General features: G+C 41.3%; 1 protein-coding gene across 1 annotated transcript in view; it reads left to right on the top strand.

Moving 5' to 3' along the window:
* LOC117515755 (collagen alpha-1(XXVIII) chain-like) overlaps positions 1 to 16,846 on the top strand; it is an 88,276-nt gene extending 71,430 nt beyond the window's left edge. Inside the window, 6 exon segments of the mRNA XM_034176465.1 lie at positions 14 to 571; positions 4,088 to 4,252; positions 4,255 to 4,367; positions 6,099 to 6,339; positions 7,955 to 8,149; positions 16,260 to 16,846. Coding sequence (XP_034032356.1) covers positions 14 to 571; positions 4,088 to 4,252; positions 4,255 to 4,367; positions 6,099 to 6,339; positions 7,955 to 8,149; positions 16,260 to 16,267 — 1,280 coding nt within the window. The 3' untranslated portion in view covers positions 16,268 to 16,846.
* Positions 16,847 to 26,610: the final 9,764 nt, after the last annotated feature.

Below are 26,610 nucleotides of genomic sequence, written 5' to 3'. Positions count from 1 at the left end.
TGACCCATTCCAGGATGTGGAATAAAATGTAAGGAGAGGCCTATGGAGCTGGTGTTTGTCATTGACAGCTCAGAGAGTGTGGGTCCAGAGAACTTTGAGATAATTAAGGACTTTGTAACAGCATTGGTGGACCGTGTCACAGTGGGCCGGAACTCCACAAGGATCGGCCTGGTACTGTACAGCCTGGAGGTGAAGTTGATGTTTAACTTGGCCCGTTTCGTAACCAAAGAGGACATCAAGCAGGCCGTCAGGAACATGCCCTACATGGGAGAAGGGACCTACACCGGCACAGCTATCCGAAAGGCCACACATGAAGCCTTCTATAGCTCCCGATTAGGAGTCAGCAAAGTGGCTATTGTGATTACGGATGGGCAGACTGATAAACGAGAGCCGGTCAAGCTGGACATAGCGGTGCGAGAGGCTCACGCTGCCAATATTGAGATGTTTGCTCTGGGGATTGCCAATACGTCGGACCCAACGCAGGCTGACTTCCTGCGAGAGTTGAATCTAATCGCCTCTGACCCAGACAGCGAGCACATGCTCCTCATTGATGACTTCAACACGCTGCCCGGTGAGAATAACAAGCAATCCTAGCATATGTTACAACATGGAAATAGCAAAGTAGAACCAGACATACCTCAAATGCACTTGTGTTATGCACTTTAGAAAATAAAGATAGTACCCTAAGTATTTAAACATACACATATGTAAAATATATAATTATATTTAGAGTATTAAAGCCACTGCACAAAGTCCAAGTGCATACGTATCTCACATTATCATGGCATTCAGCCATGACAGACTTTGGGTAGTACACATGGGCATGAAGGCTCCTGCAATTTGACATGTGGCAGGAGATGGCTAACAGACAGACAGGCAGGCATGACCCCAGCAATTGACCTTTGGCAAAATTTAACCTTGCTGGTACCCAATTCCAATTGTGTGCCTTACGTTAGTCCATTCAGCTTCTCCCTTTGTTTCCACTCAGAGTCACCACAGCAGATCCCAGATCAGATGGACCTGCATGTAGATTTGGTACAAGCTTTATGCCAGATGCCCTTCCTGATGCAACTCCGCATTTCATGAAGAATGGGCAGGGGTGGTCTTGAACTGAGAACCTTCTGCTCCGAAAACAAGCTCACTAACCACTTAGCCATCACCCCAACCTGCATATGGGTGCCTTGTTTGCTGCATATCCCTGAAAACTCTAAATGTGAACTCTGACCTCAAATAACGTGAACCCAATAATTGACATTTGGTGATTTCAACTGCAATTGGGCAATTTCATAACATATGTAGGGTGTTTGCTGGACATTATAGTGAAAAGTCCCCATTCTGACCTTTGACCAAAATACCTTGACCATTGCCAAAACAAACTCTTTAAGGGCAATTCCGGGGTTCACCTTCATCCATATACCAAGTTTGGTGGAATGTGGCCCAGGACCTACAATGAGTAGGGGAGCAAAGAGACAGATAAACCAAAATAAATACACATACATACGTTTCTGAAATTCTAGTATGATTTCTTTGGGTGGAGGGTGTCCCGTCGAGATGAGGTGAACATCGAGATGAGGTGTGTCGTGCTACTGTGCATGTGTGCGTATGCACACATCGCTCTACCCCGGACTTGAAGATGTCACCCGTCGAGATGAGGTGCCTCACGCAACTCCACATGTGGAGATGATGTAACTTGCTTGACGTGCAACTGCGCATGCGCATTTTTTTGTTTAGTTTTTTTCTGTCAAAGTTTTTGTTTATAATTGTATTCAGTGTATTTATAGCCTAGTAAGTAAAACATTTTCTGTATTTTACGTTAGGAGCATAAATGTATGTATATGTATATTTTTCCTGTCGAAATAAGCTAACTCCAGGTTAAAAATACTTATCGTTTTATAGTGAGTAGATTTTATACATTACTATGTTTGGATGAACATTTTATACAACCCCTGGCAAAAAATTATGGAATCACCGGCCTCGGAGGATGTTCATTCAGTTGTTTAATTTTGTAGAAAAAAAGCAGATCACAGACATGACACAAAACTAAAGTCATTTCAAATGGCAACTTTCTGGCTTTAAGAAACACTATAAGAAATCAGGAAAAAAAATTGTGGCAGTCAGTAACGGTTACTTTTTTAGACCAAGCAGAGGGAAAAAAATATGGAATCACTCAATTCTGAGGAAAAAATGATGGAATCATGAAAAACAAAAGAACGCTCCAACACATCACTAGTATTTTGTTGCATCACCTCTGGCTTTTATAACAGCTTGCAGTCTCTGAGGCATGGACTTAATGAGTGACAAATAGTACTCTTCATCAATCTGGCTCCAACTTTCTCTGATTGCTGTTGCCAGATCAGCTTTGCAGGTTGGAGCCTTGTCATGGACCATTTTCTTCAACTTCCACCAAAGATTTTCAATTGGATTAAGATCCGGACTATTTGCAGGCCATGACATTAACCCTATGTGTCTTTTTGCAAGGAATGTTTTCATAGTTTTTGCTCTATGGCAAGATGCATTATCATCTTGAAAAATGATTTCACCATCCCCAAACATCCTTTCAATTGATGGGATAAGAAAAGTGTCCAAAATATCAACGTAAACTTGTGCATTTATTGATGATGTAATGACAGCCATCTCCCCAGTGCCTTTACCTGACATGCAGCCCCATATCATCAATGACTGTGGAAATTTACATGTTCTCTTCAGGCAGTCATCTTTATAAATCTCATTGGAATGGCACCAAACAAAAGTTCCAGCATCATCACCTTGCCCAATGCAGATTTGAGATTCATCACTGAAAATGACTTTCATCCATTCAGCCGATTGCTTTTCCTTAGCCCATTGTAACCTTGTTTTTTCTGTTTAGGTGTTAATGATGGCTTTCGTTTAGCTTTTCTGTCTGTAAATCCCATTTCCTTTAGGCGGTTTCTTACAGTTCAGTCACAGACGTTGACTCCAGTTTCCTCCCATTTGTTCCTCATTTGTTTTGTTGTGCATTTTCGATTTTTGAGACATATTGCTTTAAGTTTTCTGTCTTGACGCTTTGATGTCTTCCTTGGTCTACCAGTATGTTTGCCTTTAACAACCTTCCCATGTTGTTTGTATTTGGTCCAGAGTTTAGACACAGCTGACTGTGAACAACCAACATCTTTTGCAACATTGCATGATGATTTACCCTCTTTTAAGAGTTTGATAATCCTCTCCTTTGTTTCAATTGACATCTCTCGTGTTGGAGACATGATTCATGTCAGTCCACTTGGTGCAACAGCTCTCCAAGGTGTGAACACTCCTTTTTAGATGCAGACTAATGAGCAGATCTGATCTGATGCAGGTGTTAGTTTGGGGGATGAAAATTTACAGGGTGATTCCATAATTTATTCCTCAGAATTGAGTGAGTCTATATTTTTTTCCCTCTGCTTGGTCTAAAAAAGTAACCGTTACTGACTGCCACAATTTTTTTTCTTGATTTCTTATAGTGTTTCTTAAAGCCAGAAAGTTTCCATTTGAAATGACTTTAGTTTTGTGTCATGTCTGTGTTCTGCTTTTTTCTACAAAATTACACAACTGAATGAACATCCTCCGAGGCCGGTGATTCCATAATTTTTGCCAGGGGTTGTACATTTACTGGCCCATCAAAATAAGCGAACTTCGTCAAGTATTTTTTTCCGTGCACACATATGCAGTTACGCGAGGAACCTCATCTCGACGACGCACCTCATCTCGACAGAGCAGTGGGTTTGCTTTTAATGAATTTTGTTTTTTTTAAAGATAGTTGTTTTAAAACGTTACAAGAATGCATTTGCTTAGAGGAAACTTTAATCCAAGGACGGAGGCACGAGAGCAGTCTTACAACTTAGAACGTGCTTTGGAAAATGAAAAATGAAAATTTAGCAGCAATATCAAATCTGCAATTTTCAAATAAAATACCAAAACGTGTACATGAAAACGTAAGCTGTGTCACACCTCATATCTCTGAAAACCTGTCTTAACATGTTTGTGCTTCTTTAAAATGATCTCACAGCAGGTGTTTGGTCGTCAGACTAACCCAGCCTTTGGCTCTGACCTTTTCTGTGTGCATTTGTCACAGCTCTGGAATCCAAGCTGGTCAGCCAGTTCTGTGAGGATGAGAATGGTGCTCTGATTTACAACCGAGTGACTAACGGCTACAACACCTACAGCAACAACGGCAACAGGAATGCCATCAATGGAAACTATGGTGGTGGTTATGGCTACCGACATACCAATGAGCAGGAAACCTGAACGGACGTCAGACCGGTATCAGTGTCGGCGACAGGTCTCACAGCCACAGCCACAGAGGCAGAGCAGAGACGACTCAGCATGGCGGCCAATTATTGATCACCGAACACGTATGGAAACTGTTTGCAACACCTCTGACACAGAGGGCCAATTGTTCAGCTGTTGTAGTTGATTATAGTCAAATGGAACAAGTGGAATAAGTACGGGAAAAGTGTGTATATGAATAACTAAAATAGCACTCAGAGTGCAAACCTCAGCCAAGGCACAAACAGCCCACCTTCAGATGACGCCCAAAAAGTTTAATAGTTGGAGACATTTGTTCACTTCTGTCCCAGAGTGTCATACCTTCCAGTTCCAAACCTTTACAGCAAGTATTGTGAAATTCTCACTCACTCACTCATCTTCAACTGCTTATCCAGGGTGGGGTCATGGGGGCAACAGCTCCAGCAGGAGACCCCAGACTTCCCTTTCCCGGGCCACATTCACCACCTCTGACTGGGTGATCCCGAGGTGTTCCCAGACTGATGTGGAGATATAATCTCTCGACCTAGTCCTGGGTCTTCACATGTGGTTCCTCCCAGATGGACGTGCCTGGAACACTTCCCTAGGGAGGTGCCCAGGGAGCATCCTTACCAGATGCCTGAACCACCTCAGCTGGCTCCTTTCAAAGCGAAGGAGCAGCAGTTCTACTCCGAGCTCCCCACGGATTACCGAGTTTCTCACCTTATCTCTAAGGGAGACACCAGCCACCCTCCTGAGGAAGCCCATTTCGGCCACTTGTACCTGCAATCTTGTTCTTTCGGTCATGACCCAACTCTCATGACCATAGGTGAGAGTAGGAATGAAGATTGAACAGTAGATCAAGAGTACAGTAGAGCAAATGCAATACTGCCCCTGCTGCGCCAATTCTCCGGCCAATCTCACGCTCTGTTATCCCCTCACCCGTGAACAAGACCCCAAAGTACTTGAACTCCTTCACTTGGGGCAAGACTGCATTACCTACCTGGAGTAGACAATCCATCGGTTTCCTGCTGAGAACCATGGCCTCAGATTTAGAGGTGCTGATCCTCATCCTAGCCGCTTCACACTCTGCTGTGAACCGATCCACTGAGTATTGGAGGTCACAGGCCAATGACGCCAACAGGACCACATCATCTACAAAAAGCAGCGATGAGATCCTGAGCCCACCAAACTGTGAAATTCTCTTCCTTAGCAAATTGTTCTACACCATAAATGCTAAAATTTCTTTTTAAATTGTTTGGCTCCACCCCTTTGTCCATATGGATGACAAAATGTAATGATGCATATTCCATACCAGGGTCAAGAGTTACAAGATTAAAAAAAAATTACCCTTCTGTTTATCTTCATTTTCATCTACAAGGTCACTCAAGGTCAAATCTGTTGATATGTTTTGAAATACCATATTTGCCATCTTATTAATGTCTAATAGCAATTATGAGTGTACCTGGTACCTCTGAGCCCCTATAAGCAAAGTCTGAATGACGTTTAATTTGACCTTCAAGGTCACTCCAGGTAAAATCCAGTGGTATGGTTTGAAAGCTAACATCTATAATGTCTAATGGGAGCTGTGGGTCGTGTGTCGTGAGCCAAAATTTTGACCTTGCACCATGACCTTTACCTTTGACCCAACCGTAAAGAGTTAATTAGGTCATCTTAAAATGGAAAAACAACCATTCACTAAAAACTGTTTGAAATCCATCCACTGGTTCTTGAGATATTTTGTGAAGACACGCTGAAACACTAAGGAGAAAATAACATGAACAAGTCTACAGATGTGAAACACGTACTGTTTGGTGCTTTACTTCCAGATTCAAAATCAGGGAGGAGGAGGTCAGACCGTGCAAACGGTGTCAACAGACCAAGAAAGTGGGCGTGGCGACACGTTTGTAGTCAACGTCTTGCCAATCAAACCAGTGTCTCCTCCCAGAGAAGGCTCCTCCTCCAGCACACGGGGCTCCTCTTCATCTTCATCATCTACAAACAGAACCACATCATCATCATCATCATCATCGGTTGTTTCAGTACATAAAGTTCCGGCCCCAAGACCGGCTCTTCCCAAAGGTAGAATCCATTATGTCTGGTTCTATCACTTCAATGTACTCATTAAAGCACACACTGAAAGAATTACCTAAAATGTTTTTTGAAATTATTTCTGAATTTAGTAATATTTCACCTTTATCCATATCTGCTTCCAAATTTTGTGAAAATAATGTGAATTAATTAGCTACTTTAATGATATTAAAATAATAATAAATGTCATTAATTTTTTTTACCTTTTCAATAACGTTATTGATATCTACAAATTGTCCTCACTCCAATTTCTATCCAAATATTGAAAACGATCAAAAATGTAAATGAAAAGCATTGAAGGGGTGTTGCATTTAATACTGTGCTGTATAATATTTATAACATGAATGCCATTCAATTTCACACGATTTCTCTTTTATATAAGCTATGCATGGTCTCTCTAGCTCTGTTGGTTACAGAAATACATATATTTTTGATGACCTTGACCTTGGCCTTTGACCGATCTACTCTAAAAGTTTATCATCTGGAGACTTTCACTCAAAGATAATTCCCACCAAAATTTGTTGAAAATGTGTTCACACATTCTGAGTTATATCATAAAAAGTCACACACACGAATGATTATAACTTCCTGTGCTACCGCTGCATTAAATATCGTAAAATCTTCTAGTCACAAAATGGATTGTGCCTGCAGCAAGGTGGATCAGAGGTTATAAGAGGTCTGTGATTGACAGGGTCAGAGATGAGGACAGCTTAACAAGGAGCAGTGCAGCCAGTGATTTTTACCCGAGGCCATCAAATATGGCCATCGGGTATTGCAAAGTCTGTGCATCCATCTGTCTGGACAAGTTCAAAGATGGCTAACCTTGACCTATTTTAAGAGGTTAAAAAGTCACATTCTGTTACGTTTTTTTTTTTTTTGAGTGGCGGGAGTAACAGCCAATCAGAGTAGAGCAGGGCACTGTGACATCAGCGGTAGAGCTCTCTAAAACCACTTTATGTGTTTATATAACATGTTTCTCATATATTATGTAAAAGCGACCAAAAATAAACACTTCTAAAACTGAAAACTCTGTTTTTGGAACCTAATAACACCTCTGAGGTGATTTGCAAGACATTTCGCAGATGTTAGCGTGGTGACATCACAGCCTGGTCTTGCTAGCTGCAAAACTCTGTTTAATTTTTTTGTGTAAATATAACTTCTTTGTCATTATGTAAAAGCCAGCAAGAAGTAAACATTTCTAAAACTGAAAATGCTGTTTTTGTAACCTGATAACACCTCTGGAGTGATTTACATTTCACAGAGGTCAGTGTGCAAGTTAACTTACGCGCTTGTCAAAAGCTCATGTATGCACACAAGTATGCCCCCCTGCAGACGCTGTAAAAAGTAAATATTGTTTATGATTGACTGAGTGAGAGGGGCTTTATTGAACATGTACAAATTGTATGTAAGACAATAGGATCTTAATAATTAATTGAATAACTTCAAATTATAAAGAAGGTCATTCAGCCGAGGGTATTTTAGCATTACATTATATTTTTTTAATTCTGTGTGAATAATTTCATAGCAGGTAGCTTGGAAGTGATCTACAGTGGAATGAAGTGACCGGATACATCCCCCATTTAACTGGTTCTCTGTGTTCTTGCAGAAATTGTACCTTTGGACCCACGCTGTGCCTTGGTTCTAGACCAGGGCACATGTCGTGACTACAACATTCGCTGGTATTATGACAAACAGGCCAATGCGTGCGCACAGTTCTGGTATGGAGGCTGCAATGGAAACAGGAATCGCTTTGACACCGAAGAAGAGTGCAAGAGGACGTGTGTGTTATCTCGAGCCACAGGTACTAAGGGTCATTTCAGCTACATTTTATCTCTTTTAGCTTATTTACTTGTACAGATGTACAACAAAACAATTAAAAAGATGGACTAATATGATCTTTAAACTAATGCAATCCCTGTGGATAATACACTCTAATCTATCTGAAATTTTCCAAAATAAAAATACTATATATATATATATATATATATATATATATATATATATATATATTAGTAAATTTATTACATTTAATTAATGAAGTATATAACATCTCCCAAATAACAATAGGTTTCTTTAGTGAAAGTATTTAGGAAATGTGAGTTTCTGAATAAAATATACTTTATTATGATCATAGGGAATCGTTTAGGCTATAATCTGTTGAATCATAATCTTTCCTTTATATAACATGATGCTAATGTGCTAGCATTAGCATCACATAATGCGCTACAAATGGGCTAACATTAGCATGGAAACTTGCTAGCCTCACGTACCATGATGCTAATGGCCTAATATTAGTTTGAAAACACGCTAGCATCACATTACATGATCCTAAGAGGCAAATGTTAGTATGAAAGCTCACTACTGCCACATAACACAATGTAAATGGGCTTAGCATGGTTAGCATGAGCTGAGTGCCTCCTTTGTGAGTACCTGGATTTATAATATGCTTTAAAAAGCATAGAGCGACAGTTTTGCTTAGAAAAATCGTACTGCACATCTTCAGGTAATTTTACATGTTGCGTGAAGAAAAAAAAGACAAAATGGCTTTTGTAACGGAACTCCAGTGATACACAGAGGGCCACACCCCATTGATCTCATGCAGCTGGAGCTGCCTTAGAAAAGCCAAATCAACATGTGGATAACAAACCAAACATCCGATGATGACCTCAAGCAAAATGGAAAAAGGATTTGGCACAGGTTTTACACCGGATGCCCTTCCTGACACAGCTCCAGCTTTACTGGAAGAAACAGACAGCCTCTGGTCTTCCCAAGAGGTCTCCCATCCACATGCTAACCAGAAACTACTCTGCTTAGCCTCTGAGATTTGACAGAATCAGGTTGACACAACTGCAGATGAAATCTCATAAAACTATGTTTTTACCACTCTAGCTGCCAGTAGTTGAGTGTAAATTAACAGGGAAATGTTTGTATATTGATGTCTGTATATTTTTGTTAACACAGAAAGTGCAACATATAAAAACATGCTAATTAGAGTGCTAATTTTCATTAATTATTTCACCAACCATAACTCAAGAATGATTAGCACGTTCATATCCAGAGTGTTTGTCTACCTTGTGTTGACATAGACATGATGATATATGCATATTAAGACACTAGTGTGTGAACAACACCTTTTTTAAAAAAAATCTTTAATCTATGTTGCTTAAAAATGGAGTGGGACACCAATCAAGTCAAGTGTCACTTCTTTTTATTTCCTCAGCTGGATGCATATTGCTGCCACACTAGTAAAAATATAATAAACTAAACTAAACTAAACTATTTGCCTAGCATCACATTAAATCTAATGCAGGCATGATATCACCTTTTCATGTCTTTTTCAATGTCAGTACTGGAACCTTCGTCATCTGTGGATACCGATACCAATACAGTACATTTCCCCTATCAACTAATCTTCTAATAAACACATTTGTCTCCATGTACTTTAATAACTTAGCCATCTAAAAAATCATCAACTCAAACCAGGACAGACATAGTCATAAACAGTCCACAACATGACTCAGATGTGCAACAGAAGACTCTGATCACATTTTTTTTAATATCCAGTCAAGTAATTTTGATAAATATTGGTCTGATATTGGCCAAAAAATGAGATAAGTGCATCCCGCGTTACAACGTGAACGGAGATGATTTTAGACTTCCAGTTTTAGGGGTGCTTAGCACATTTTTAAAATTTTTAAAATCTAGATGTCCAGAAATACAATTTCCCATGATTTCACAGTGAAAACATTGCTTGTAAAAGCTGCATTCATTGTCAAAATGATTTAAAAAATGCATACGAGGGCTGTCCGTAAAGTATAGGTCCTTTTTATTTTTTTCAAAAACTATATGGATTTCATTCATATGTTTTTACGTCAGACACGCTTGCACCCTCATGCGCATGCGTGAGTTTTTCCACGCCTGTCGGTGACGTCATTCGCCTGTGAGGACTCCTTGTGGGAGGAGTCGTCCAGCCCCTCGTCGGAATTCCTTTGTCTGAGAAGTTGCTGAGAGACTGGCACTTTGTTTGATCAAAATTTTTTCTAAACCTGTGAGACACATCGAAGTGGACATGGTTCGAAAAATTAAGTTGGTTTTCAGTGAAAATTTTAACAGCTGATGAGAGATTTTGAGGTGATTCTGTCGCTTTAAGGACTTTTCACGGTGCGAGACGTCGTGCAGCGCTCTCAGGCGCCGTCATCAGCCTGTTTCAAGCTTAAAACCTCCACATTTTGTTGTATGGCTGGGGGGGCCTGGCTGCCGGTTTGTTTGCCTTTTGTGTTTCCTCCCAGGTGGCATGCATTTGGGACTGAGTGGCTGTGTTGCTGAGGCTGTTAGGACTTCACCCTGATCACCTGCGACTCGTCAGGACTCACAGCTGAGGTGCATCTGGAGGGATTGGAGTATGTTGGCATTTAAGACTGAAGTGCACAGTGTGCATTTGCCAGAGACTCGACCTTGTGACCAGACGGGTGAGATCGTCGTCTTGGGAGCCATCTTATCAGCAGCGGACGCTGAGAATGTCCAGGTTTGATGCACGGTCTGTGAAAGAGGAGAGGGTGAGGTCTCACGCTCGTCAGCACACTTCCTGAGGTACGTTGGATTTTGTGACTAACTGTTATACAGTCAGTAAATGTGGTGTCCCTCACACCTTATTGTATTGAGCTGTATGTTAGTCATGTATCAGCTTCCACTGCTGTGGTGATTTGTGAACGGGATGTTCCATGCCTGCAGGTTGGAAGCTGATCAGTAATCAAGCCAGGAAGTGTTTGCTGTTTGTACACCTTTAAGTGTTCTGTGTGTAGAGTGTGGACTCACATAATGGTTCCTTCTTTCACAGACTCGGTTGTTGCGGCCACCTGGGGGGTGTCGGCGGGGTCCTTGGGTCCGAAACAGCTTCTGGCTCCGGACCATTAGCGCTGCTGGGAGCGCACCACGCCAGACCGCACCTTTTATTATTATTATGATCACTGTTATGTATTAAATTCAGTTAGCCTTTGTACCGTGCTCTGCTTATTTCATACTGGGTCCTTCAAACGCTGGTCGGTTCTCCGAGCTGCGTCCGACACATAACACATTTCAGGCTCTATTGATCCAGGACGTCGTGAGAGAACAGAGAAGTTTCAGAAGAAGTCGGTTTCAGCATTTTATCCGGATATTCCACTGTTAAAGGAGATTTTTTTTAATGAAAGACGTGCGGACGGGTCCGCGCGTCAGGACGCAGCCGACGCGGCGCGGTGGCACAGGAAAAACACCTCCGTGTTGATAACCATTTGTAAAATCCAGGCGGCTTTTGATGGCTTTCAGTGGAGTGAGTATATGAGAAATTGTTTATCAGCTGGAGATGTTCCAACTTGTCCTCAAGACTTCCAACAGAGGTGTTTTTCCTGTGGCGGAGCGTCGCGGCGGCTGTGAGCCGACGCTGCAATCCGCCCGCACGTCTTTCATTAAAAAAATCTCCTTTAACAGTGGAATATCCGGATAAAATGCTGAAACCGACTTCTTCTGAAACTTCTCTGTTCTCTCACGACGTCCTGGATCAACAGAGCCTGAAATGTGGAGGTTTTAAGCTTGAAACAGGCTGATGACGCTGCCGTGAAAAGTCCTTAAAGCGACAGTATCACCTCAAAATCTCTCATCAGCTGTTAAAATTTTCACTGAAGACCAGCTTAATTTTTCGAACCATGTCCACTTCGATGTGTCTCACAGGTTTAGAAAAAATTTTGATCAAACAAAGCGCCAGTCTCTCAGCAACTTCTCAGACAAAGGAATTCCGACGAGGGGCTGGACGACTCCTCCCACAAGGAGTGCTCACAGGCGAATGACGTCACCGACAGGCGTGGAAAAACTCACGCATGCGCACGAGGGTTCAAGCATGTCTGACGTAAAAACATATGAATGAAATCCATATAGTTTTTGAAAAAAACAAAAAGGACCTATACTTTACGGACAGACCTCGTATTAGCAATGGATAACGGCCCATACATAAAACTCCTGCTTTCTGGTGCAGTTTATATAACAAATAATTTAATCTCCTAATGTGGTGAGGGCAAATGGTAATTGCAACTTAGGAGCAGGTCTGAAATATTCAGAGGCTGAGTACAGTATATTATCCTTGTTTTTAATATTAGTCTTATGAGCCTATTGTTATTGAAGATTTTTTTATTTCATCTTACCAGATTATTATGTCATAGTACTTAGTACAGAACACTCACCCTGGTATCACTTTTCAATTACATTTAGACAGTTGTAGGTATTACTTAGATTGTGTTTTAGTTTTGGCTATTTATTTATTTCATTTATTTATTCTACAAACTGATTGATGTCTCATTTTTTTTTTTGGCAGTGCGCACATCCACATTGTAAGTCATAAAAATACAGTAGTTGCAGTTGTTATGATCAGTGAGGTCTAGTGCCCTGTGCAGGAGGACCTGGTTTAGCACAGCAACAGCAGCACTCCACTATAAGGCTGGATGGAGAACACAGATGCACTGAAGGTACGGATTTGTCCTCTTAGGGGTACAACCGCTCGTCACTGGGGCAGGACCCTCACCAGGACAAATTTGTACCCCTGATATGAGGTACATTTATGGACCCTTGTGTATTGTACCTTACAGGAACAATTGTGTACCTAGTTAGTGGCAATTCTGTACCCCACTTTCACACATTATGTACCTTTTTTGTATAAGGTACTTTATGTAAGTAAGTAAGTCCCTTCGGCTGCTCCCTTGTTTTGCACTCGGGGTCGCCACAGCAAAGCACAGGTTTTTACGCCGGATGCCCTTCCTGACGCAACTCCACATTACATGGAGAAATGTGGCAGGGGTGGGATTTGAACCCGGAACCTTCTGCACTCAAACCAAGCGCATTAACCACTTGGTCACCACCCCTGCTTGTATAAGGTACTTTATGTACCTTTTTGTAAAAGGTTCAATTTTGTTCTTTTATGGTAATTTTTGTACTGTATATTGATGAGGCTATAAAAGAATTTGACAAAACTTTATTTAATGTTTTTTTGATCATTAACAAAATACAATTTTTTTCAAAACAAACCTCGGCAGTTTAACGATTTAAATTCATTTCAGGCTCAGCTGTTATATTGTGTTGAAACAAAAAAACAAAAACTTAATTTTTTTAAAAAATTTAAAAAAAAATTTAAATTTAATTTTTTTTTTTTTTCATTTTTTCATTTTTTTTTTTCATTTTGTAAATTCCATTTATGTGCAGTATACCATGGTTCAGGATAAGTATACCATGGTTCAGGATAAGAAATACGAGGTTTTCTGTAAACCCCTGTCTGGAGCTGCCTGTTCTCTCCAATCATAACATCACAGTCCAAGAAGGCTAAATGGTTGTTTCTGGCATCCTCACATGTGAACTTGATACTGGAGTCCACCGAGTTGATGTGCTCTGTAAGGGGTTTACAGAAAATCAACTCACACTGACCAATATCTGCTCTTTGGCTCAAACCACCCCCTTGAACACAAGCTTGTTGTGATCAGGATGCTTCAACACAGAGCCCTACAGGTGCCCACAACTGCAGAGGGAAGGGCTAAAGAACAACAACTTGTATGGAAAGCCCTCACAGTATGTGGGTACCCACGATGGTCCCTGGACAAAGTGCAGAAGTCCCAGAGAACAAAGAGACCAGATAGACAGGAGACAGAAACAGGAAGAAGAGGAGTGTCTCTCCCTTATTTAGCAGGAGTAGGGGAAAAACTACAGAGGATCTTCAGACAGCACAAAATCCCAGTTTACTTTAAACTGGTGAACACAGAAATTACAGACAGAAATTAGTTCACCCTAAGGACATGATCCCTAGTTACAAACAGAGCAATGTAGTGTATTCTATCAGATGTCAGGAAAACTGTAACAAACACTACATAGGTGAGACGAAGCAACCTTTACACAAAAGGCTATACCAGCACCGCAGAGAGGGCGCACGTGGACCTCAGTCTGCTGTTCATCTCCACCTTAAAGACACTAATCACATGTTTGAGGACAAGGAAGTTAAAATATTAGCCAGAGTGAAGAAATGGTTTGATAGATGGGTCAAGGAAGCATTCTTTGTGAAACGTTTGAAACCCAGCCTTAACCAGGGAGGGGGTCTGAGACACGCTTTATCCCCTGTTTACAATGTGGTACTCAGGTCAAAGCAGTTTCAGTCTTTTGTTCATGGTAATGAGTCATTCACATCATCAGCAGAGTCATCAAGGGAGCCACAGCTGACCCTGTCATTAGGAGGGTGCTAACTAGAGCACAATTGGTTCTAATTAGAGCTGTTGTTTAGTCACTAGCCTTAGCAGTCTGCCTCTTGGTAGGAGGGGTCTGGTTAGGTTTAAAACTCCAGCTTTTGTGACTTTGGATCATTCTTCTCTACAAGAGTCAAGACAGAAGTCAGACCACCAGAGCAAGAATTTTAGCTGAGGAAGCTTCTGCGATTTGAAGCGAAATGTCCTCGCGTCAAGCAACCCAGTCCAGTCGAAGATTCAAGCTTCTCTACTATGGAAACCACCTGGACAACTGAGAGCCTACACAGAAACTTGAAATAGGCTGTTTAAAAAAAATAGCACCCCTAAAAATAGGCTAACTCCACCCCCAAATGTGAAACTTTTCACATTTTAATAGTATAATGAGTATCACATTATGTAACATGACAGCTTTCACATTATTACTAAGGATGCAGTGATTCAGTAACTCTGTCAATTTCAGACCTATACCAAGCCAAAATACTGACTCAGCGCACCCTTACTTACAATGTGAAACTTTTCACATCATAACATAATAATCAGCATTGCATTATTATGTCAAAAAAAAAAAATCACATTATAACTAGGGGGTGCCAATCCAGTCATTTCGGCCACTATGGGACCATTTCTGATCCACTAATTATGACGTGAAACTTTACACATCATAGCTAGAGGTATGTCGTTCCCAGTATCAGACTGACACCATCCTAAATATCAGATCAGTGGACCTCGAGTTATAACTTTTCATGTTTTAATGTGGCAATCAGTGTTGTGTTATAACATGAAAATTTTTATGCTATAACTAGGTGTACAGGAATACAGTAATGTTGGTCAATGCCAGATGGATAATGATCCAATAGATCAGATCAGCACACCCACAGTTATAACTAATTGAAACTTTTCACATCATGCACATAATGCAATGCTGATTATCATGTTATAATCAGTATTGCATTATCATGTCAAAAATTTCACATTTTAACTAGAGTTGCCAATCGCCAATCCAGTCATTTTGGCCCACAATTAGACCAGTTCTGATCCTATAATAATAATGTGAAATGTTTCATGTTATAGTTGGGGTGTGTCTTTCGGACCAACACATCCTAAATATCAGATAACTGCACCCCTATCTATAATGTGAACTTTTCATGTTTTAATGTGATAATCAGTATTGTGTGAAATGTTTTATGCTATAACTAGCTGTACGATGATCCAGAAATACTGGCTAATGCCAGACTGATACTGATGCATAATATCACATCAGCACACCCCTACTTATAACATTTTAATGGGATAATCAGTATTGCATTACATCAAAAGTTTCCATTTATAACTGGAGGTCCACTGATGCAACAATGCCAGCCCAAAGTATCAAATTGGGGTGCCTATAGTAACAACGTGAAACGTTTCATGTTGTAACATGACAGTCAGAGCGTATCGTGTTACAGCGTGATCAGCCTGCATTTTGTAATGACATGGAAAAAATCAATATACCTTGTAAAGTTTCAAGTGAAAACATGATAAGCTTCACATTATAACGTGATCTTAAGCAATTGTTTTTGTGCTGTTGTGGCAGTAATATGCTTCCATACATTTCAATGTAATGGTTTCTGAATGTTTCCCAGCACTGACTGTTTTTTTTGTTTTTTGTTTTTTTTTTTCCAGGAGGCTGAGTCCAGGCATGTGGGGCACATCTGCTGTAGATATTTTAAGGAGGGGCAGCTGGGTTTTTTGTTTGTTTGTTTAATTTTTTATTTTTTTACAGCCTGTGATAAATTTCCACATCATTCTATGGCACATACATGTACACTGATGTTTCAGAATTTAGAAAGAGGCTGTTATGTTTGTGTGTGGTGCACGCACGTCGACACACTGCCCCGTCTTTCACCTCTTATTGTACTCATCTAGTTATGGCATCGTTCTGATGTGCACTGTATCTCCTTTGTGTTGTTTTTCACTCATACATACATCAGCAGCTAATAAGGGAGATGTTCCATCACTCCTACTCAGGAATAGAGACAAGCACACGCGGCATGTTTTGACTCGCCGGAGGATTTGGCGAGAGACTTGGCGATCAGCGTGGAAACATATTGTGTATTCAAATATTGTGAAAAATGAACTGTTTGCTCAACAGGACCATTAATAGCTGTGGTTTGTCATCTTTGTCAGACGCAATGTGGAGCGTAACCTCTCATTTCTTTTATTCAGAGCCACAGGAAGCTGTATTATCACTGGGAAACAATGCCGGTGTTCATATATATATATATATATATATATATATATATATATATATATATATATATATATATATATATAAACAAAAATATAAACGCAACACTTTTGGTTTTGCTCCCATTTTGTATGAGATGAACTCAAAGACCTAAAACTTTTTCCACATATACAATATCACCATTTCTCTCAAATATTGTTCACAAACCACTCTAAATCTGTGATAGTGAGCACTTCTCCTTTGCTGAGATAATCCATCCCACCTCACAGGTGTGCCATATCAAGATGCTGATTAGACACCATGATTAGTGCACAGGTGTGCCTTAGACTGCCCACAATAAAAGGCCACTCTGAAAGGTGCAGTTTTATCACACAGCACAATGCCACAGATGTCGCAAGCTTTGAAGGAGCGTGCAATTGGCATGCTGACAGCAGGAATGTCAACCAGAACTGTTGCTCGTGTATTGAATGTTCATTTCTCTACCATAAGCCGTCTCCAAAGGCGTTTCAGAGAATTTGGCAGTACATCCAACCAGCCTCACAACCGCAGACCACGTGTAACCACACCAGCCCAGGACCTCCACATCCAGCATGTTCACCTCCAAGATCGTCTGAGACCAGCCACTCGCACAGCTGCTGAAACAATCGGTTTGCATAACCAAAGAATTTCTGCACAAACTGTCAGAAACTGTCTCAGGGAAGCTCATCTGCATGCTCGTCGTCCTCATCGGGGTCTCGACCCGACTGCAGTTCGTCGTCGTAACCGATTTGAGTGGGCAAATGCTCACATTTGCTGCCGTTTGGCACGTTGGAGAGGTGTTCTCTTCACGGATGATGCGAAGGAGATGTGTTGCACTGCATGAGGCAAATGGTGGTCACACCAGATACTGACTGGTATCCCCCCCAATAAAACAAAACTGCACCTTTCAGAGTGGCCTTTTATTGTGGGCAGTCTAAGGCACACCTGTGCAGTAATCATGGTGTCTAATCAGCATCTTGGTATGGCACACCTGTGAGGTGGGATGGATTATCTCAGCAAAGGAGAAGTGCTCACTATCACAGATTTAGACTGGTTTGTGCACAGTATTTGAGGGAAATGGTGATATTGTGTATGTGGAAAAAGTTTTAGGTCTTTGAGTTCATCTCATACAAAATGGGAGCAAAACCAAAAGTGTTGCGTTTATATTTTTGTTGAGTATATATATATATAGCGCTGACACCCATATCAATAAAATGTTCTTTTTTTAAAATACGTGCACTTGATTCCAGACTTAAAAGACATAGAAGTGCCGTCAGGTTTGTTTCAACATGTACAAGGAAGGGCCAAAGAAACAAGCAGTGTGTAAATTAACTCCATGTGCAAATGGTGAATTATCAAAATGAAAAAAAATGTTTTGGGGATCATCATCTGGAAAACTCAAATGTGAAGTAATAACAGTTTTCAAAGTGAACCAGACCTCCGGCAGTGGTCTGTGGTTAGGACTCAATGTGCAAAAACGTCAAAGTTTGGGTGCTATATATAACAAATTCATGGCAAACCTACTTTAACCCTACAACCTTAAAGGGGTCATATTCTGCAGTATTATTTACGTACATTTCCCTTCTAGAGCTAAATAGCTGAAATTTCACGTTAAACATCCACAAAGTCTGTGCACATACTGTAGAAACTATACACCTCTATAAGTCAAATTTATGACCAAAACAGCTATTTTAGGCCCCCGGTTTAAAATTCAAATGTGGCAACTCTCAACGTCACTGTCTTGGCAGTCCCTGTACCCACTTAACTCCCGGTCAACCTGTAAATGGGTAGACGTGGAGCATGAGTAAAACGGCATGACCTGAGCTGGATGAATGAACCTGAACATGCCCACCTCTCTCAGTGTTGCAAATCTGGGTAAGGCTAACAAGCTAGGTTACTGAGGTTGTATATTATACTTTCAGAGATTGGATGGTATGTTTTCATAATGGGTTCCTTAGGGGTGGGTATTAAAAACAATAACTGGCATATAGCCTCAATAACTGTGGTACTATCAGTGTAGCGGGTGTTAGCTATCAATACCTGCAATTTATTTTTTTTAATAAAGCGCCAAATCACAACAAAAGCCATCTCAAGGCACCTCACACAGAACAATTCAACATAAAAAGTTAAAATTACTAAGATACAAGTTAAATAATGCTAAAGTTTCACTCACCAAAAACACAGCACCAAAGACTTCTTAGACGCTCTTTTGCATAAATAACTGCACATCAAGCCATATGTTTTCATATTTGAATTAAAATGCTAAGAAAAGAGCTCACAGCTTTTTTAGCAACAGGCTGCCTGGATGGCTGTCACTCAAATCAACCACATGCCCGTATATAGAGGGGGTTCAGGGGGTTCAACCGAACCCCCCAAGAATTCTGCTGATTTTTTTCTGCTGATTTTTTTCTGATCTGGGTATCAACGTTCTGTATTTTCTTTTCATTGATAATAAGCAACAAGCACTAACTGTTACACAGCTATTATCACACACCCTCAAGTTTCAATTTCCTCTGCCAGAGTAATCCCTTAAGTGATGAAAGGGGAAACTGCTAGATAAACTTTTCCCATGGGGGTTGAGAATTTTTGCTCCCTGGTCCCTGTCCTCCTCTGATATCAAACAGATTAATAGGCTTGTAAATACCCATGTAGACACACAATTACACTTGTCTGGTTTGTAAAAATGTTTGTATGTATAAGCTGAGAAATAAAAGGGAGCTTCTCCTTCCTGTTGCAAATACTGTAAAGGTGCAAATATTCGCGTGGGATTTATTATGCGAACTTCATGAGTTAAACACGGTCGCCAAATTAAATACAGCTATTTTAATACATAACGTACATATACATACATATTCATAATGTAAACGTGAATATTAATACCACTAAATACAAGGTCTGTTAGAAAACTATCCAACCTTTTAATTTTTTGCAAAAACTATATGGATTTGAATCATGTGCGCTTGCATCAGCCAAGCTTGAACCTTCGTGCACATGCGTGAATTTTTTCACGCCTGTCGGTTGCGTCATTCGCAACCGACAGGCAGGTATAAAGTTTGCATTAATGTTATCTTGGTTCTTCCTGGGTGGTTCTTATAGCAACTGATCCAATCCCAAGCAAGGACTATTTGTATATAAAAATGTATTTCCTAAAATGATACATTTTGGGTTTCAAATGAAATTTATGTAGCTTTTTACCCCTCGAAATCCTTCGCCCACCTGAACCCCCCACGAGGGCATTGCCCGTCGACCCCACTGCGGGCCCTGCAGCCCACTGGACCCCCAACTCAAGGATTTGAACCCCCCCTTTCACATTCCTATATATGGCCCTGAACTACACCCTTAATAATGCATAATGTAAAGATTTTATCTGAGGAATTATATGAAAAGTCAACTGTCATAAAGCTGTCATCAGCATGGAGACTATCTATATGGATCAAAATCCTTTTTTTTAACTAGACCATAAACATATTTGAAGAGTTCAGGCGCAAAACCCTGTATCTCCACCAGACCACTCTTGTTTTAAATAATGATATTTACCTGATGGAAGTTGTACATCTCCATGAATCATTCTTTCTTGTTATGATATGGTAATGGCGCACTGAACAAAATAGCAGAATCTCAAAAATCAACCTTTATTCAGAAATGTGTTCATTAGCAACCTTTAATAGATTTGGCTGCAAAACCTAGTTTGCTGCAAAACAAACTGAACTTCCACCTTCAGTTTGTTTGCAAAACTCAGGAGGTACATCACTTTAATGTACACTAATGCTGTGTTTACTCATAGGCAGTACGCATTATCAATGTCATATTTGCGTCATTCCTGGCACATTCCTGACATTCTTAATGTGACTTAACACATCTGAATAGGTTTCTTAATAGTGCGTGTTTGTGCGTGATTTTTGTGATTTTTGTGGACATGTTTTTGGCTGTCAAAAAAATCTTCCACGAATGTCACGCACCACCCTCATTTCGCCTCATGTCTTGGAGGTCACAACTGAGCGTGCTGATCCGTCTTGATTAGTGAGGATCCATAATAGAGCGTGACAGCGTTCTTCTCTGACGTGCGCACAATTAAACCCTGCTACACCGCATTCAGTTTCATTGCTGCAGTATGCTGAAGAAGGACAGAGATGCCACGTCAGCTAAAAGTTTCATTACAATGCTCCTCAGGGCGCTACTGCAAGTGTTCCACCTGCTGCTGCGCCTGATGTTTGGGAAAACAAGCGAGACGAGAATCGCGTGGAGCCACACATCTGGCTCTCTCCATCTCCTGCTCCTCTCTGCATCACTCCAATGCAATTGGAGAGACAGAGCCCAACTAAGCATGCAGTCACAAAGTTCTTCTGGTGTGGAGGAGCAAACTGGAGCAATCTGAATTGTTCAGCAACTGACGGATGAATACGGGTGTGTGTGGAGACAATTTGCCTCATTCACAACATGACAGAACTTAACAATGCATGGAACATTATTCTTGACTGTGCGTAATGGTTCCTGATAATGCTCCACCAACACATTACATTAAACATAACGCGTGGTAACTGGTTGCAGCAGTTCCTGAGGACACCTGACGCCTCTGCCTCAAATCATCACATTCATGATCAGCAGCCAAGAATGTATACTTGGTGGCATTCTTGATGTGCCGTCGTTATGTGTAAACGCAGCATCAGAGAAGCTCTCGTTTGCGCCGCAATCTTTGCGTCACGTGACAGAGAATCACGCTAGTGAGTGGTGCACTGTTCACTATGTGGTTTTGCACACAAACTGGGATGGCACTTATGAGGTTCTGCATACAAACCACATCTTTACTTGCATTTACCACAGGATTTATGGGGTGTTGTAGCAGAACTGATTTTGTTATCGGATAAGAGCTTCGGTAAGCTTTCATTTGGCAATGGTTAGTTCATTTTCCGTGGGAGTGGCGTTTACGGGTTTTGCGCCTGAACTCTTCATTTATTAATGCTGTAAAGTTGGACATAACATGGGCTTCTATGGGGATTGACTTGCTTTTGGAGCTATCCCCAAGTGGCCATTACAGGAACTTTAGTTGGTGATGGGATTAGTTTATGATTAGAGTAGTTTAAGATGGGGCCAGTCTAAGATGGGACAAGTTGGTGATGGGGCTAGTTGACAATAAGACTAGTTTATGATGGGGCTAGTTTGTGATAGGGGAGGTTGATGATGGTGCTAGTTGACAGCGGGACTAGTTTGTGATTTGGCTAGTTAACAATGATGAGGCTAGTTGGTGTTGGGGCTAGTTTACAATGGTGCCAGTTTGTGATGGGTCTAGTTGATAATGGGGCTAGTTTGTGATGGGACTAATTGCCAGTTTGGCTAGTTGGCAGAGGGACTAGTTTATGACGGGGATAGTTTATGATGACGCAGTGGTTCCCATCCTTTTTCCTTGGAAACTCCCCTTTGTGTATCTCAGAAAGGCCATGGACGTCCCAGACCCTGCAAATGCCCATGTAAATGCCTGTACAAATGCATACATGTGCATGCACACAAACACACACACTACAATTTTTGGTTATTTGTGTGATTTTTTTTTTTTTTTTTTTTTTTACCTAAAAAAAGTAAAAAAATTTGCTTTTTTTTTTAACAAAAATGCAAATTAATTATTTAAAAATCATACAATGTGATTTTCTGGTTTTTGTTTTTAGATTCTGTCTCTCACAGTTGACGTGTGCCTATGATAAAAATTACAGACCTCTTCATTCTTTTAGGTGGGAAAACCTGCAAAACTGACAGGGGGTCAAATACTTATTTTCCCCACTGTACATAGCATATAATACATAAATGTTTGAATGATAGCATTTCTACCTTTTCTCTCATTCATCAAAAGAAACAGTGATCTTTTTCAGTAACACTGATTATCCACTAAGTGAGTCACTATGACTTTATGTAAGATATGCACTTATCTTTTTGACAACCTCTGAGCATACTAACCTACGCTGTGAGTTTTGGAGATCTCTTGAGTGGTCAAGGAGCCCAGATTGGCAACCAGGGGGCTAATTGGTTTTGAGGCTAGTTGATCAACCATTTTCAGCAACCAGCTTTAACATCAAAGTTTTAGCTTACTGTAAAAGTACACAACACCAACATTGAGGTTGAGACAAAACATAGTCAACAGGAGCAAAGAACTAGAATGCCACAGTGAAGCACCAGGATTAAAATCTGTGGCAATAAGGTGAAGCACTCACTTTGGAACATGTCAGTTATTATCACCATTGTTCAGAATGGTTCTGTCATGTAAATTTGAGCACAAAACCTAAAGTATGTGGTGTCTTGCAGGAAAAAATGTATACTTGACCTTTTAAAAATTGTCCTTACCTCAACCCTTGACTGAGCTACAGCACCCACCTTTTAGACTGACATAATCTGTAACTCGTTATGATTACAGTCTTTAATCAGAGAACTTAAACATCGCTTATTGTTCCTTTCAGGTTTTTTAAAATCAGTGTGCACACCCTTTCTTTTGAAAAGTGTGTGCTCAATTTCATTAAATGTCAGCTGCTGTGTAACACCAGCAAACAATGTTGTGCATTTGTTTTTCTTCATATTCTGTGATTGCCTCTATGAAAATATGTTTTGTGTTTACATTGCAGACGTCAGTGTTCAGGTCTGGCTTGCACACACTGCCCCCTACTGGCTAACTGTTCCTTTCACTGCCCATGTCATTTTAGCTGTTGAATAACTTGAATGTCAAATGTTGAACATCTTTAATAAATCTTCAAACTGAACTTGCACAAACCGTATAACGTCATGCTGCTGCAGCCCGTTTGGCAGATTCACCGTGACGGGTGTGCTGTGACTTTAGGAAGCCTTCTTACGCACAAACCTGCACTCCCCTTCTACTTACATTACACGTTTGATACTCCTGCATGAGTGGCGTAGTCTATCTTTAGTGCTGCCCACGGAGAGATGTTACCTAACTCTGCCCAGTCCTTACATTTTCTCAGACCTGAGCCCCATAAGATCTGATCAGCTACATCAGAAACAGCCTCGTTTAACAGCCGATTGGTGCCAAACCGTGCAGGCGTGGCACGGTTTATCGTCATGCAATGTGATGTTATTTATTTTCTTAAGTGTTCCTGTGCAGAGTGGTGTAGTCCCACAGTCCCACTCACACAGCAGAATTACACTCTGACCAGTGGACACGACTGCTCGTCTTGCGTGTGTCTTTCACCTGTTTGTGCAGCTGCTGCTATTTTCTGGTCCATTTTTAGCATAAACCATCCAGTCTTGTTTAATGAAGCCATGCTGCAGTTGCTGCCAGATACGATAAGTTGTTCCACTCACTTCGATGCAGCAAAAGTTGCATGTCTGATCTTTGAAAAATGAATAATTTAGTTTAAATTAAGTTGGAGAAATCTTGCCTGCTTGTTCCCCTACTGCTCCCACATCCTTTGGCTGATTTCCACCAAAGTTGGCATGTGGATGAAGGTTGACTGTTGGAGAAGTGTCGTGACACGGACCCACAACAGGGGGCGTTAATGAAGGGACAATGGAATAGCCAAAAAGTAACAATTTAATGTTGTGAAGATGCACAACGTAATACAGACAGATACAAATATGCGTTATATCAATCCGACAAAAGGTGACGTGTGGCAGGCTCGAAGATAGGAGATGTCCAGTGCGAGAAGAGCCGGATCCCACACAGCCCCCACCACCAACGGACCTGAAGAACACCGGAGCCACCAAGCCCTGCGCCCCAGGTGGCCACTGTCTTCAGCAGTCAGACCCAGTACTGCTGGCAAAAAACAGAAACAGTTCTGGATGAGTGTGAGTTCGCACACTCAGTAATCCCACAGTCTGTGTTCAGTAAGGAGGGAGAACCTCCACCTCCAATCACACACTCGTGCAGCTCCTGTCTAACCACTTATCTGGTTGGGGTGTGAAGCGAAGCCGTCGCTGATCACACCAAACGCCAATCCCACAGATAAGGCAACACCCACAGGAAAACGGCTGCAAAGAAGTTCAGACTATTAGTCAGTGTTAAGTACAGCAGAGAATATTACCTGTATGGTAGAAGATTTCTCGGCGAGGAGGTGGAGTTGCAGTCCGGTCTTTGTAGTGGTGGTGATGGGTGACAGCTGGTGTTGATAGGTGACAGCTGTCACCTCCAGTGGCTCCGACGCCCTCTCGTGCTTGGAGCCCGCACTCCAAGCAGGGCGCCATCTGGTGGTGGTGGGCCAGCAGTACCTCCTCTTCAGCGCCCCACACAACAGTTGACCACAGAATTGCCAATAAAGGTTTCACTTTTGGTCAGGCCAAGGTCAACAGGGTCAAATGTCAATTTTTTTTTTTTGCCTCCACTCTGATGTCTACCAAACATGGTATATACATATAAGAGTGAGTTCTGAAATTGCCCAGGCTACATCAAATTTACCAAAGGTCAACCATCGGGGTCAAGGTAATTGGGGTAAAGGTCAACATTTACACCCCCCCCCCCTCAAAAAACCCCTGCAGTTACTCTTACATTCTTACTTCTATTTCACTGCATACAGTATAAAGTGGAGTCTGACCAATATATCACTTTGCAGATAATACTGGGATTATTTTTGCCAATGTGAATACTTTTACTGAATAAACAATGCAGAAAAACACTTTCTGTGTTGGAAGTGGTGTTATTACATAGCCTGTTTAGCAGAGGGCATACCAGTAGTTGATTACATTGCTGTCAAGCATGGCTGGAACCCCATCATCCCTTGGTCATATTCGTTACAAGAGACAGAGGGAATGCAACCAGCTGCCATTCATTTTCAAGCAGATAAGATATTTTACAGTGACAAGAGGCACTCATGATGTCGCGAGCTGGGCATGGCCAAAATAGACAAGAAAACTGTTTTATGCAAATGCAGAGCAATGCAACACAGCAGCTGCCAATCAGAGTTGATTATATTGGACATTATATATAATAAAGTTCATGTTTAAACTATAAAACATAAAGCCTCAATTACATTTCCTTGCCATAAGGGTTTGATAACAAAATGTCATTGCCCCATCCCAAAAAAGTTGGGATGGGGCAGTTTAGGGCTACTAATGAACAATAAATATATAATAATAAATAAATAATGTTATTTCAAACAAATGACATCAATAGGTGATTTTAACGTGACCGTAGGACCTTTGTGGCTGGGACGGTGGTGGGATCGAACCCCGGACGGCTTGCTCTAAAGACCATTCCTCTACCAGGTCAGCCAAAGGGAAATTCCCTGTTAGTCAAGCTAGCTGGAACATCTTTTCAATCAGGACCCAGGACCTTCATCCTGCTACACCATTTTTGACTTCGTCCCAAAGTCACAGGTGCATTTAAGCATGTTCTGTGACTACCCAGGGACACGGACACATCGACCGTGTACCTCGGGGCACCCTGTGGGGAGTACGGGGTCCGGGGTCCTTTGCTAAGGGCTATCCGGTCCCTGTACGACCGCAGCAGGAGCTTGGTTCACATTGCCGGTAGTAAGTAAAACCTGTTTCCAGTGCACGTTGGCCTCCCCCAGGGCTGCCCTTTGTCACCGGTTCTGTTCATTATTTTTATGGACAGAATTTCTAGGCGCAGCCAGGGTGTAGAGGGGGTCTGGTTTGGGAACCACAGAATCTCATCTCTGCTGTTTGCGGACGATGTGGTTCTGTTGGCTTCGTCAAATCAGGACCTTCAGCATGCACTGGGGCGGTTTGCAGCCGAGTGTGAGGCGTCCGGGATGAAGATCAGCACCTCCAAATCCGAGGCCATGGTTCTCGACTGGAAAAAGGTGCTTTGCCCTC

The sequence above is a fragment of the Thalassophryne amazonica genome, chromosome 1 (assembly GCF_902500255.1).
Source record: "Thalassophryne amazonica chromosome 1, fThaAma1.1, whole genome shotgun sequence".
In the NCBI taxonomy this organism is placed as follows: domain Eukaryota; kingdom Metazoa; phylum Chordata; class Actinopteri; order Batrachoidiformes; family Batrachoididae; genus Thalassophryne; species Thalassophryne amazonica.
The sequence above is the reverse complement of the archived record's forward strand: the minus strand, read 5'-3'. Positions and strand labels throughout refer to the sequence as shown.